The 14,459-nt window shown below is 35.0% G+C and overlaps 1 protein-coding gene across 1 annotated transcript in view; it reads left to right on the top strand.

Annotated features, from left to right (window-relative positions):
• Positions 1-14,245, top strand: part of CA5B (carbonic anhydrase 5B) — a 37,652-nt gene extending 23,407 nt beyond the window's left edge. Inside the window, exons 6-7 of the mRNA XM_044670350.1 lie at positions 7,141-7,296; positions 10,540-14,245. Of these exons, the coding sequence (XP_044526285.1) occupies positions 7,141-7,296; positions 10,540-10,719 (336 nt within the window). The 3' untranslated portion in view covers positions 10,720-14,245. The remainder of the gene's footprint in view (positions 1-7,140; positions 7,297-10,539) is intronic.
• The last annotated feature ends 214 nt before the right edge of the window (positions 14,246-14,459 follow it).

The following is a 14,459-nucleotide window of genomic DNA, read 5'->3' as shown; positions in this document are numbered from 1 at the left end:
TTATTTTACTTTTTAAGTGCAGAGACTTTCTATTTTTCTATTTGGGGAGGTAGATATGATTTTCATGTTAACTCATAAGCAGCTTATCTGCTGCCTCCCCTTCACAATGTCTATGTAAGTATGAAAGATAGGGAATATAAATTTATCACTGTAATATATCTAATCCATGGCGTGATGAGTCATGACAATTGATTGAATGATAAAATTAATGATAAAACAAATTGCTAATATTGATATTTTAATATTTGAATGTATTTGTTTTACATTAAGAATTAAACATGCTTTTTCTTGTTAAATATCATATACTCAGTGAATAATCAATGTTATTTAGGTTTTCAGAAGTTAAATTGTGTATTTTTCCTTGCTTTTAAAGTTGCATGGGACTTAATATTCTCCTACACTTCTAACTTTAAAGAAATGTACGAATAGGGAAGTTTCAAAATTTGCTTGTCCCAGATGAGTGGTTCTATTCTGGGTTGTTGCAAATCTGAATTATAATAAAGGAACCCAATAGACCAATTACCCCAGCTGTTTCTGTTTCCACCTTGACATACAAAAACATAGCTAGTAAATATCCAAGGCAGGAATTGGATTCAAACCTTCCTAACACCAAGTCCAGTAGTCCGACCACTATACTACCTGGCATTCCTTTGCCAGGAAGTGCCCTGGGAACCTGCTTTTTGACTTGGAATCCTCACCTAGAATTCTGGGAAAATATCTCTACTAGACTGCCCAGACCTGCTCTAAACATTTGACCACAGTGCATGAGAAGCAATATAGGACAGTGACTAGGATGCCAGTCAGGAAATCCTGAGCTTAAAACCCAGCTCCACAATCACTAGCTCTCTATCCAGTCAAATCACTTACCTTGGCAAAAAAATGGAGAGCAATAACTCTAGTCATTGAATAGAAAGTACTTTGGAACCTTAAAGTGTATATAAAGCTCACTTTTTTTTTTGTAAATAACATAGGAGAACAGCGAAAACCCCAAATTGGATTTTATATTACCCAAATCCAGCCTCAGAGAATGAGAATTGCAATAATACTTCTAAGTCCCCATCATAGAACTGCTAACTGCTCTTCTCAGGTGCCACCATTAATTTGTTGTGTCTGATTTTTCACGATCCCATTTAGGATTTTCTTGACAAAGATCCTGGAATGATTTGCCATTTCCCTCTCTAGCTAATTTTTGTGGATTTAAAAATTAATGTTCAATAACTAAGATATTATATTTTTATAAAGTTTTATTAATAATAAACTAACAAAAAAGACTAACTAAAAGGCACTAACCAGCCCACTCCCAAGAGCAAAAGAGAAAGAGTGAGGCGGAGCCTCAGAACTTATACAGCTTGACCATGCAAATGTAAACAAAAGGAAAAGCATTATAGGTAATACAGGAAGGAATTCTGGACAATGCAGTCTTTAAGGGTTCAAGATTTTCCAACTATATATTTTATAGATGAGGAAACTGAGGCAAACAGGGTTAAGTGATTTGCCCAGGATTACATAGCTAGTGCATGTCTGAGGCTGTTATTTACTGTATTTGAACAATGGTCTTTCTGACTCCAGGTCTGGTGTTCTATCCACTGTGCCACGTAGCTGCCTAGCAGGTTAAAGTATGCATTTTGTTGAACTAATCTTAAAGTTCAAGTCTGCCCATGTCACTCAGCCTAGCCCTCCCATACTGTCAACGCCACTGGCTCTCTATTGTCTCCAGGATTAAATATAAAATCCTGTTTGTCTTTTAAAGCCTTTTGCAACCTACCCCTTCCTGCCTTTCCAGTTTCCTTCTATTTTACTTTTGCCCAAGTATTTTGCAGTCCACTGTTATTGGCTTCCTTGCTGTTCCTTGAACAAGATAGCCTATCTCCCAACTCCAGGCATTTTCTTTGGCTGTTCCCATGCTAGGGAACGCTCTCCTGCCTCATTTCCACCTCCTAGCTGCCCTGGCTTTCTTCAGGTGCCAGCTCAGAGTCCTACCTTCCAAAAGAAACCTTCTCAGTCTTTCATCTTAATGCCTTCCCTTTAAGATCCATCTCTAGGTTATTCTGTCTGTATCTTGTTTGTACATAGTCGTTTGCATGTTAGGCTTCCTTGAGAACTTTGTTGCCTATTGTTGTATCCCTAGATCTGAGCACAAATAACAGCACACAGTAGATATTAAATGTTTATTGACTTGGCTTTTCTTTCCCTTTTAGGAACTCCTTTCTCCTTGGCTTCTTTTCCTCTGGACTTCTCTTTTGCTGACTACCTTTCCTTTTATCTCTAAATCTCCCCTTTGTGGAGTGGAGTCACCTAGTCTCTTGGCTGAAACCTGGTCAACATTCAATTATATCACAGCCTGAAAACACTTTGCTATTAGTAGCTCAAGGACAAACTTTGAAACATATACATTCCTGATACTGTGAAGAATGAGCAGATGGCACATAAAAAAGGCTCACCACTAGTCTCATTAGAGTTATAGTATTTTAGTTAAATATTCTTGATATAAAGTTTTCTGGTTCTTCTTAGGATAAAGCAAAGTATAAATAAGGATATTTGTGTGCTTATTGTTTTGAGATTCAACTGAAATAATATTTTGCTTTCTTCAGACTTCTTTTTTTGGCTCCTGGAAACCATGGTTGGGACAAAGGGCCTTTTCCTTTGTCTTTACCTATCCCATTTCCATTTACCTAGAGAGAGAGAAAAAAAAAAAACATTTTTATAAGTAGCCGAATGAATAAAGAAAATGGTGGTGTTTTTATAATACTCCAGTGATGAATATAAAAATAAATAATTGATACCAGGAAAAAAGTAGGATCATAGATTGATTATAAGCTAAAAGAGACCTCAGAAATTATCTAGTCCAATTCACTCATTTTACAAATGAAAAAACAGGACCAAGGTTAATGACTCATCCAACTACATGGACAAATGGAAATTTAAACCCCAGTCCTATGACTCTATATCTCTTTTTTAAAATAGCAAGCATCCCCTTTTAGCAACTCTTACATAATTAATATTAAACTAAGAACAGATATAATCATAGAATACATTATTTTTAACTTTTAAACACAGGATTAGAATTTAAATCTGGCTTCACACACTCACTAGTTGTGTGATCTTGGGCAAATCACTTAATCTTTATTTGCCTCACCGGCTTCATCTGTAAAATAGAGATAAAAATAACTTCAAGAACCCAGGGTTGTTGCGAGGATCAAATGAAGTAGTAATTTTTAAGGTGCTTAGAATAGTGCATAACACATAATAACGTTAGCTATTTAACTCAGGTCATCAATAGAGGGGTCCCAAAAGTCTTAGTGCATTTTGAAACTTTAATAACTTCATAAGTTTGTTATACAAATAACAGACAACACAATTTAAAGTTTAATCTCGTTTCCTTTCTACTTATATTGTGAATTTTGAATATTAAATATAAAATTTTAATTTTAACAGACAGAATACCTCATCATGTATTACATGTTCAACAGTTTCTGGATGACACTTTCTTAGAATGGTAGATTGTTAGAGGACGTCCTCTTGCTAAAACCACATCAGTCACCTGATCAATCATCATTAGACTTTTTCTTCTGTGGCTATGTCAAAACTTCCATGTAAGCCTTAAAACCTTGTTCTTTGGATGATCTTAAGGCTAACATTACAAATGCAAACCTTTCAGTCACTGAGCAGCAGTTGATGAAAGTTTTTTCAAAGTTTGAAAATCAGCTAGGGCAATATATAACACAAGCTGGTTGTGATGAATTTTAATTAGAAAGATATTAATATTTTAAAATGTTAAATAACCTTTCAGATTTGGGGGGTAAATTTATAGCATTTATACTTCTGGTTTTTTAATTTGATTTGATTTTTATTTTTATTTCCAAATCATCTCTCCTCTACTACCACTTGAAAAGGTACTAAATATAACACTCATTGTACATTTAAAGTCAGGCAGTACATATTTCTGCATACATAGCACCTTATTTTACAACTATCTAATGCTCTCATTATTTAATATTATTTATACTTATCTTTGTTTGTGTATTATTTTTTTCTCTGATGTAAGCTCCATGAAGATGGGGACCATATTTTATCTAAAGTTTTTTAGCTTCTTCAGTGCATATCATTCCTCTGAATATATTGAATACATTTTTTGAATTTATTGAATATATGTATATATTTCTGTATTAACCATGTTGTAAAAGAAAGCACAGCCAAAAATAACAAGAAAAATAAAGTTTTAAAAGTATGTCTTGATCTTTAGTTCTTTCTTTGGAGGTAGGTAACATTTTTTCATAATGTTCTTTGGAATTGGTTTGTATCATTGTATCAGAATAGCTAAGTCTTTCACAACAGGCCATCAATACTTTTGTAAATCATTTTCATATTTTCATTTTTGTAAATGACTAACCATATAAAACAAAAACCCCAAAAGTGAAAAATTATATGCTTTCAAATTGATCATTATTACAACATTGCTGTTACTGTGTATAGTGTTGTTCTGGTTCTGCTCACTTCACTTTGGGTGAGTTCATATAAGTCCTCTTAGGTTTTTCAGAAACCATCCTACTCTACATTTCTTATAGTACAATAGTATTCCATTACAATTATTTGCCACAACTTGTTCAGTCATTTCTCAACTGATGGGCATCCCTTCAATTGCTATAAATATTTTTTCCTTTTCTTTTTTTTTTTATTTCTCTGGGACATAGATATATTAATAGTATTGCCAGGTGAAAAAGTATGCACAGTTTTTTGAGCTTCTTTCCAAATTGTTCTCCAAAATGGTTGGATCAGTTCACAACTCCACCAACAGTGCATTAATGTCCCAACTTTCTCACATCCCCTAAATATTTGTCATTTTCCTTTTTTGTCATATTAACCAATCTCACAGGTGGTACTTATTTTGTATTTCTCTAATTAGTAGTAATTTAAGAGCACTTTTTCATATAACTATACATAGCTTCAATTTCTTCTTCTGAGAACTACCTGTTCATATCTTTTGACCATTTATCATTTATGAATGACTTATACTTTTTTTTTTAAACCCTTACCTTCCGTCTTGGAATCAATACGATGTATTGGTTCCAAGGCAGAAGAGTGGTAAGGGCTAGGCCACGGGTGTTAAGTGACTTGCCCAGGGTTACACAGCTGCTAAGTGTCTGAGGCCAAATTTGAACCTAGTACCTCCCTTCTCTAGGCCTGGCTCTCAATCCACTGAGCCACCTCGCTGCCTCCAGTGAATTGTATTCTTATTAATTTGACTCAGTTATATATGTATATTTTTTTTTTTGAGAAATGAGGCCTTTATAAGAGTTACTGAAAAAAAATTTTTTCCCTAGTTTCCTGCTTTCTTATCTTGGTGGCATTGATTTTTTTTTTTTGTACAACAACTTTTTAATTACGTCCTGTAATGCCTTTTATCTCATTTGGTCACAAATTATTCCTTTGTCCATAGATAAGACAGGTAAAATTTCCCATGCTTCCTAAATTTGTTAATGATATCTAAATCATGTACACATTTTGACTTTATCTTGGTATGTAGTATGAGATGTTGGTCTATATTTAATTGCTGCCAAACTGCTTTCTAGTGAGTTTCCAATGAGTTCTTAGCCCAAAAGCTCAAATCTTTTTATTTATAAAATACTAGATTACCATGGTCATTTACTACTGTGTATTGTATTCCACTGATTCATCACCCTATTTCTTAGCCAGTACCAGATTATTTTGATGACTACCACTTTATAATACAGTTGGAAATCTGGTAATGCTAGATTAACTTCCTTCCCTTTATTTTTCATGATTCCCTTGATATTCTGGATCTTTTCTTCTTTCAGATGAATTTTGTCATTGTTTTTTCTAGCTCTATAAAATAATTTTGGTAGTTTGTTATGGCACTGAATAAATTCATTTAGGTCGAATTGTCATTTGTATTATATTGGCTCTGCCTATTCATGACCAATAATTTCTCTAATTGCTTAAATCTTTTGTGTAAAAAACTTTGCAATTTATTCATATAGTTCCTGGGTTTGTCTTGGCAGATAGATTCCCAAGTATTTTATATTGTCTATAGTTATTGTAAGTGAAATTGATCTCTTCCTGATGTCCTTTGTTGATAATATATAGAAATGCTGATGATTTGTGGGTTTATTTATATCCTGCAACTTTGCTAAAGTTGTTAATTGTCAATTTAGTTTTTTTAGTTGATTCTCTAAAATTCTCTATGCTATATTGTTTTTGAATCAACTAATTCTTCAAGACGGTCAATTCTGCAAACCTTTTTAAGGATATAGTAGATGTAAGGTATTGTGCTAGACTCTGGGGATACAAAGACAAAAAGGAAAGAGTCTCTAGTCTTTCTTGCAGAGTTTTTTTTTTAATTGATAATGGTTTTCCAGCAGTCCTCTCCTAATCAGTGATGTAGCATATAGAAACAAAGCAGAAGCTTTTGTTAGTCATTCATCCAAGTTAATTGGATGAATTAAATAGCTGAGATGTAATTTCAACATAGACTCATCTATAAATAGCTTTTAAATTCATTAATATTTATTAAGGGGTGATGAGGATTTAGTTAGGAGAGGAGATGGATATGAGAGATCTTATGTATGCATTTCAACAAGGCTTGGAAAATGATTGGATGTGGCCGTGGTAGGTTGGTAGAAAGTGGCAGGCAGTGTGAGAGGGAGAGTTTGCCCTTGATAGAAATGGGCAAAGTTGGAGGGAAGTATGAACCCTGTTTGAATTGAGTTTGAAATACATACAGAACATCCAGGAAGTGATGTCCAGCAAGCAGTTGGCAATGTGAAACTAGATTTCAAGAGAGAGACGAAGACTTGATTCTGTAGGAGCAGGGACCTATTGAGAAGTTATTAGAGTTCAAACAACAAAAAAGTATCCGTGACACTTTTAAAAACCAAGGTCTTGTGACATATAATTTGTACTTTTACTGAATTTACGAAAAAATGGAAGCTCTTTTTATAAATGCCCTCCATGAAATCAAATCAGAAATTCACCAGGATACACAAAGAGTACTTACAGGCAGTTTCTAGATCATGTATTTGAGAACCACTGCTTTAGTGAAAGTGAAAACTTTTAGTGAAAAATTTTCTGAATTTTTAAAATATTCATATGTTGATTGAGTCTATAAACTGTTTTGGTCAGGATACAATTATTGAATTTGGAACATTTGATCCTGCCTGTCTTATGCCAACCTGCCCAGATTATTGGACCTACTCAGGATCTTTGACTACTCCACCACTCTCAGAATCTGTCACCTGGATCATTAAGAAACAACCAATTGAGGTTGATCATAATCAGGTAAGTTTTTTCACACTTCATTTTTAAAAGAAAATTCTGTCACCAGAGAGCAAAATATAGCATCACTTTAACATCATTAGTTACTCTTTAGGAATATTAAGATATATTCATATATTATTCCAAGTGTCGTTTACTTTCAGCTTAGAAAGAAGTAGCCACTTGAAACTAGCATCACACAGATGAAGTGTAGCTAGCAATCATATGAGTCTTCTAGTATTTTTTTCTGCATAATTCATCAGGAGAGAGATAAAAATATGGACATGTACCAGAGTAGCCAGGATGGTATTAAGCATCAATATAGGGTCTGTTTGCATCCCAGGAATTGTCCTAAGCATTTGATCCTTACAACAACCCTGTGAGGTAAGTGCTGTTATTATCCTCATTTTATAGTTGAGGAAACTGATACAAGCAGAAATGACTTACTAAGGATCACTAAGTAAGTGTCTAAGGCTGAATCTGAACTCAAGTTTACCAAACCTTAGACCCAGAACTTTATCCACAGTGCCACTTGCTGGCTGGGCAATAGAGAAAAGTCTTTATCTTAGGGACAAGGGCTCTATTTAGGAGAAGCTCTTTCAGGAACTTCAGAACTGGAACATTGCAGGGTATAACAGGGAAGAAAATGTGTGATGCAGAGGCAGGGACTGCTATGAAGTGGGGATTAGGTAGACAGGATACAGGGTGCCACTTGGTGCCTGTGGAAATATAGACACAGAGCCAGAAATTGTAATGATACAGTAGTCAGAGTTCCAAGGAGAAATTTTGGGTAGCAAGGGTATCATAAAAGCCAAGACTCATTAATTGTCATGAGGAGCAATAGATCAAAAATATAAATAGAGCCATAAAAAGCTTAGATAAAGGAAAGGTTAATAGATCTATACTAAGAAGAGATGTAGCGGGTAGAAGCAAGATGACAGAGTACAACTACGACCCAGGTGAATTCTCCCAACATTCCTCTCCAAATGACTTTAAAATAATGTCTCAGTTCAAGTTTTAAAGTGGCAGATATAATAAAAAGTCAGAGGGAGACATTTATCCTGCTTAAGACAACTTGGGAGGTCCACAGGATAGGTCTGTGACCTTGGGGTAGGTGCAGGTCCAGAGCATGGCAGGAAGCTCACAATTCCATAAGACATCAAGAAACAATTTTTAAAAATCAAAAGGATGAAAAAATTAAAGAAAACATAAAATATATCATTGGTAAAATAATTGATCTGGAAAATAGGTCAAGGAGAGATCATTTAAGAATTACTGGACTAGGAGAGTTCTTGGTTAAGATGGCGGCAGAGTAAAAAGCAGCACTTAACCTCTCCTAACCGAAACATACAGAACTCCTCAAGGGGACATAAAAACAAATCCAGACGAATGGAGGGACCCCACAACAGGGCACAGCGTGGAAGGTACATGGAATCTGGGCATTTCCATGCTATAAAGGGGTGAAACAGCTATCACTAAATCGCGGGCTGAGCAATCCCCCCCCCCACACACACACATACCACCTACAATGCCAAAGCCAGCTCAAGAGAAATAGAGCAAGTTTGGGGTACCCATTGAGTCACTGGCAGCTCCAGGGCCTGTTACTGAGAGCAGCAAGACTTAGGACCCCAAAAGGCTAAAGAACGCACACGGATTTTGAGCGCGGACGCGGAGCACAGGCGCAGCTGGAGGTGGACACAGACGCGCGCACATGAGCGAAGGCTCTGAAACCCTGAGTGGGGAACCAGTGCAGGTGGGTATACGACTGTGGAAGCAGCGCCCTGAGACTTGTAAAGGAGCCTTTGGCAGAGGATCAAACAAGGGGGTCCACCAGGGGGCTTGACCTTGAGAAAAACCAGACCTGAGTCCTCAGGAGCTGAAAGAGCTCAGACAGACCCTGAGCGCGAGGATAAAGCTGAGAACAGGCTGGGCTAACGATGGCAACCCAGAATCAGGAAGGCCAAAAGAGAAAGATTAACAACAAGAAGAAGAAATCTTTAACGCTCGACAACTTTTACACAGAGAAAATCCAGACAACCCTATAACATAGTCAATCTTTGTGAATGTACCATGTGGTAACAAGTGGGTTTTTTTGGAGTTCAGGCTTCTTAATTATCAAGGAGAGAAATTGTTAACTCAGTAGATCTGCTAAGGACTCAAAGCTTTCCAATGAGAATATTAAGAAAAGGTGGGGATCTGAAAAGGAGTCAAAAGAGGAGTCTCAGATTTTTACCTTAGATAACCCATTCTGTCTGCATCCTGACATGCAGTGCAGAAAAAATCATACACACAGTTTTACTTGCTGATGATTTTGTAATGGGATCCAGATAAAATATCTATTACAGACTCTATTTCTCTAAATGACTTCCAATAGCCTCCTGGAGGGGTCAAGTTGTTTTTGGATTAACCAACCTGCTGATACCAGAGCTTTTCAGGGCTCAGGTTACCAGGACCAAACACAAAGGCTGCCTCAGCCTGGATTGGTCACGTAGGGAATCCAGATACCAGGCCCTATCATGACCCTATTTCTCCAATTGGCCTTCCACAAAAATATCTCCTGATGTATCTGTGGGAGAGAAAATTCTAAGATAGGTGAACCATAAATCTGGTCTCACTTATTTTTTAGGCTTCATGTTTGAAGACAGTACTATAGATGGTAATTACAAATTCCCTGTCTAAAGAGATCAATAACTAAAAATTATGTGAGGATTTTGATTTTTAGATAAAATTACCAATTTCAGAACTTGTCTTTTTGGTATGCCTCTTAAGACTCTTATGATGATTTGAATGAAGGCTTTGTGCAAAGAGATGCTTATTTCCAATTGCTTTATACCAGATTGTTCTGTCAGCAACTGGGATGAGCCCATTTTGGTTAGTTTTTTTTTCCCTTAGTGCCTTTGAAACTATGTGTTCCTAGGTAGGTTTGGTAAAAGCAATGTCTCTTCAGAGTGCAAGCAACCAATAAACTGGGCCATCTGCTTATTTAAGATATTTTGTACTGCAAGCAGTACAGCTACAAAAAGAAAATGAAAAACATAAATACATGAGTTTAGTAATGATGACAGATTACAGTGAGCCATTAATTATTAACATTAATAATAATCTAGTTGTATGCACTTTTTTCAGGTGGCTAAAACATGCCTAATTACTGTTAGATTTGTTTTACTGTGTATGTTATTTCTGAGTGGCCAAATATGAACTATTGTACTTGTTATGCAATATTTTTTCCTACTGAAAATATTTATATTGACTGTTTCTCATTCTCAGCTTGAGGCATTTCGAATGCTGCTTTTTACTTCAGTTGGGGAGAAAGAAAAGAGAATGGTTGACAACTTTCGTCCACTTCAACCATTAATGAATCGAACAGTACGTTCCTCATTTCATCATGATCATATATTAAATCTGCAGAAGGGAGGAAAACAACAAACCCACCTCATTACTCCATAAGGAGATAGCAAGATAATTATGTTGTTTTAGTATATAACTTACTTCTGGGCTTATGTCATAATTTTAAGAGATTTAGACTTTTCTTTTTAGAACATATCGCAATGTATATAAGCTAATATTTTAAAAGATTATTAACAATAAACTAAGGAAGGATTAAACATGAAACATTAAGGTTACAGAATAAGAAAGTGCCTTCCAAAAGTGTATCTTGCCTCTAACTTGGTTAAACTTTCTCAGAGGTTTTTATTACTTTATTTGGATACATTTATCCTCATATGAAAAAGAAAAACAAGTAGTTTCTCAACTAAGCATATAAAGGTCATTTAATCAGCTTTAAGAACAATGTAAAATCAATGGTTATGTCTGAAAGATTAAGCCTCAGAGGTAAAAAAATAGAAAAATGTTTAAGTTACAGACAAGTTGATTTTTGCATACTAAGTAGATGGGAAACTATTTGACCTTTATAAAAAGGGAAAAGATTACAATTTTTAATCAGAATTTTATAGGTCATATTATTGTCATTAGCTTATAATAGGGTATATTAGCATACTTTCCACAGAGCAAAAGAAATAGAGTAGAAATCGGATGTAATGTCATGTAGTCTATATTTTGCAACAGTGAGCATCTGGGCAAATCACAATCTTTCTTAATTACATAATGAATTTTAAGATCCTTTTATGAAAGATGGAAAGCACTTTAAATTTAGTTATAATTAAGTGATTTGGTATGCAATGCTTTGAGCTCCAGAGAGACTCAAAATAATAAATTTCAATTGAATCGTTATTTTAGATGTATTTAATCTCAGTGTTGTGATTTCTTACCACTTCAGTTATTTGCCTTTATTTACCTTTCTCTTTTTCTCATTTAAATTATACTTTTTTCTTTGTGGAAATAAAGGTTATGCATAGTTTCTTTTCTTGGTGGAAATAAAAATCGTGTTATTCTTCTATGCTATAAATGCCTTTTATCTTCCTTTTCTCATGAAAATTCTTTTATCTTATTCTATTTTTCAAAATTTCTTTCTTATTCCATTTTTTTCATTAATTCTCATGACCTGTTCTTCATCCTCAACATGACTTTGAATCCTTCAAACCTTCCTTCAGTTCTTTACTAAGTTATTTTCTCTGCTCTGCTTAGACTATCTTCCCTTCCTTATGTCAACTTGGTGAATTATTTCAATTCTACAGTATGCTTTACTTCCATATCCCTTACTCCTTTGTTCTACTGATGATCTTACCTTGTCAAACCCCAAACCTGGATTACATTTACCATTTGCCTCCTTTGACTTATTCACATGCTGCTTAATAGAACTGGAAAAAATCATGGAACCTTGTTGATTATGTCTACCACAAATTTATATTATAAAATTTCACAGTAGTAAGGCAGTCCTATTGTGTTCTAATTAATTTACTAGCCTACTCTCTATAACAGCTGTTCCAAGCCTTCTCTCTAATCAAGCTTTCTTCTCAGCTGAGGATGTTGACTCTTTATTTCACTGAAAAAAAAATGAAGCCATTCCCCAAGAATTCCCTCTTCTCTCCCTTTTATTTCATATAAAACAGATATTCTTCCTCATTAACTCGTCTTTTATTTTGGTCTCAGATGAAGGTCACCCATCTTTTTGACAAGCACCGTTTATAGGACTCTTGCTTACATTCCCATCCCATCTTCTTTCCTTTGCATCTAAACTCTTTGAGAAAACCATTTACAATAGGTCACTCCACTTCCTCTCCTTGAATTCTATCCTAAATTCTCTGTCCTCTGACTTCATCATTCAATTTCCTTTGGCAGTCTCCAACTATAGGTCCAGTAGGCATTTTAAACTTCTGACAAAGGCGTCATTATCTTTCCTTAGAGACCCTTCTCTCTCCTAAACTTTCCTTTTACTGAGTAGTATATCACCTTCCCAGTCATCCAGGCTTGAAAACTTGGTGTAATTTCCCCTTTTTGGGTGGTGTAAGAATACTGATTACAATATTTTCAGTAAAAGGGAATGTTAGTGAGAAAAGAGTCACATAGGGGAAATTGAGTCAAACATACATCCTTATGACACCTGCTGTGCTGGTGTTATAGCTGGTGACAAGCCATGCTAAATGTCAAGGACTTTGATGGCTTCCAGCAGCTTTTGACTCCCATTTAGTCAACATACCTTCACAGTTGTACTATACATTTCCTTTTCTCTGTTCACACAGCCACTGCCCTGGTTCAAGTTCTCATTCCCTCTCAAGTAGGCTGCTGCAATAGCTTCCTAACTATTCTTCCAACTTCAAGTCTCTTCCTACTCCAATTGATGTTACACTCTACTACCAAAATAACTTTTCTAAAGCACAGGTCTACCCATGTCACCTTTCTACTCCATAAACTCCAGTGGTTCCCAGTAACCTCCAAGATCTTCCTATAACCCTTTGGCATTTAATGCTCTTCAAAAGTTGGCCCCCTCCTACATTTCCAGACTGATCCTTTGCTCCCCTTCAAGTACCTGTTGTATGATCCAGCCACATTATCCATTTGCTTTTATCTGCACATGGCACTCCACCTGGCATCTCAGTATCTTTGCAATGGCTAACCCTCATGTTTGGGTTGCTCGCCCTCTTCTCTTCCAACTCTGTTTCCTTGACTTCCTTCAAGGCAGCTCAAATCCGAGTTTGTTCAGGAGGTTTTTCATAACTTCCCCTACCCTATACTCCCAACTACTAGATTACCTGCAATTACCTTCCCAACTGTATATTTCATATGTACCTAGCAATTTATGGTCTCTTTCTTATTAGAATGTATGCTCTTTGAGGGCAGGTACTCTTTTTGCCTTTCTTTGTATCACCAGCACTTAGGTTTCATATCACTTCATATCACTGTGTCTGGCACAGAGTAAGTGCTTAATAAATATTTATTGACTGCCTGAATAATTACCTAACTAATGCCAATTAATTAATTTCTTAAAGTTTAGTGTTTCTATGGAGATTTAAATATACTTTACATGTAAAACTTGAATATATATGAATGTTCTTTTATAGGAAATATTTTTATCTTGATTTCTCTTGTATGTTTTAACACTTGTTATATTTACTGTAGAGAACTTACATGAGAGAAAATGTAATTACCAAATATAGGTATTTACAATAAAATTTTTATAGAAGCCACAAGTATATATTTAAAAGAAAAAATGTAAATATGTATTCAGGAAAATGACCAAGACTTGGAGCTCTTTTATGGTCCATGTACAGAAATTTTTTTTCAATTTAATTAAGGTTTTATATATTTTCATTTGTACACTTTATAGAAAAAGATATTTTCTTTATATTTCAGCAACTTTGTTATAACAATGTAACAGAAATGATAAGTTAAAATAATGAAGTCTACTTAAAATAATCTGATCTGCTTTAACAGTTACTTTTTGTTCTTGATATTGTTTTATAATTTGTTGAGTTGCTATTTATGGTGGGCAAGTAACCAACTAAAATCTCATAAATGTATACAATTATCTGCAAGTTGCTTTGTTGCATTTATGATTAAAACATAGGTCCTTCTTATATACATTTAATAAGTTGCCATTTTGTTGCCTATCTCTCAAAGTTTGCCTATGTAGCTTTTAGGTGGTTCTCCCAACTATTGGGAAATCTGCCTTTAGTTTTAGAACTGCAAAGATAATTAGAACTTTAATATTTAATTAACATGCTAATTTTCTACAAAGATAACTGAGGATATTTGTCCCCATGTTATGTTATTTACTTTGAGTGTCACAA

This window comes from Gracilinanus agilis, chromosome 3 (assembly GCF_016433145.1).
Source record: "Gracilinanus agilis isolate LMUSP501 chromosome 3, AgileGrace, whole genome shotgun sequence".
NCBI lineage: Eukaryota > Metazoa > Chordata > Mammalia > Didelphimorphia > Didelphidae > Gracilinanus > Gracilinanus agilis.
The sequence above is the reverse complement of the archived record's forward strand: the minus strand, read 5'-3'. Positions and strand labels throughout refer to the sequence as shown.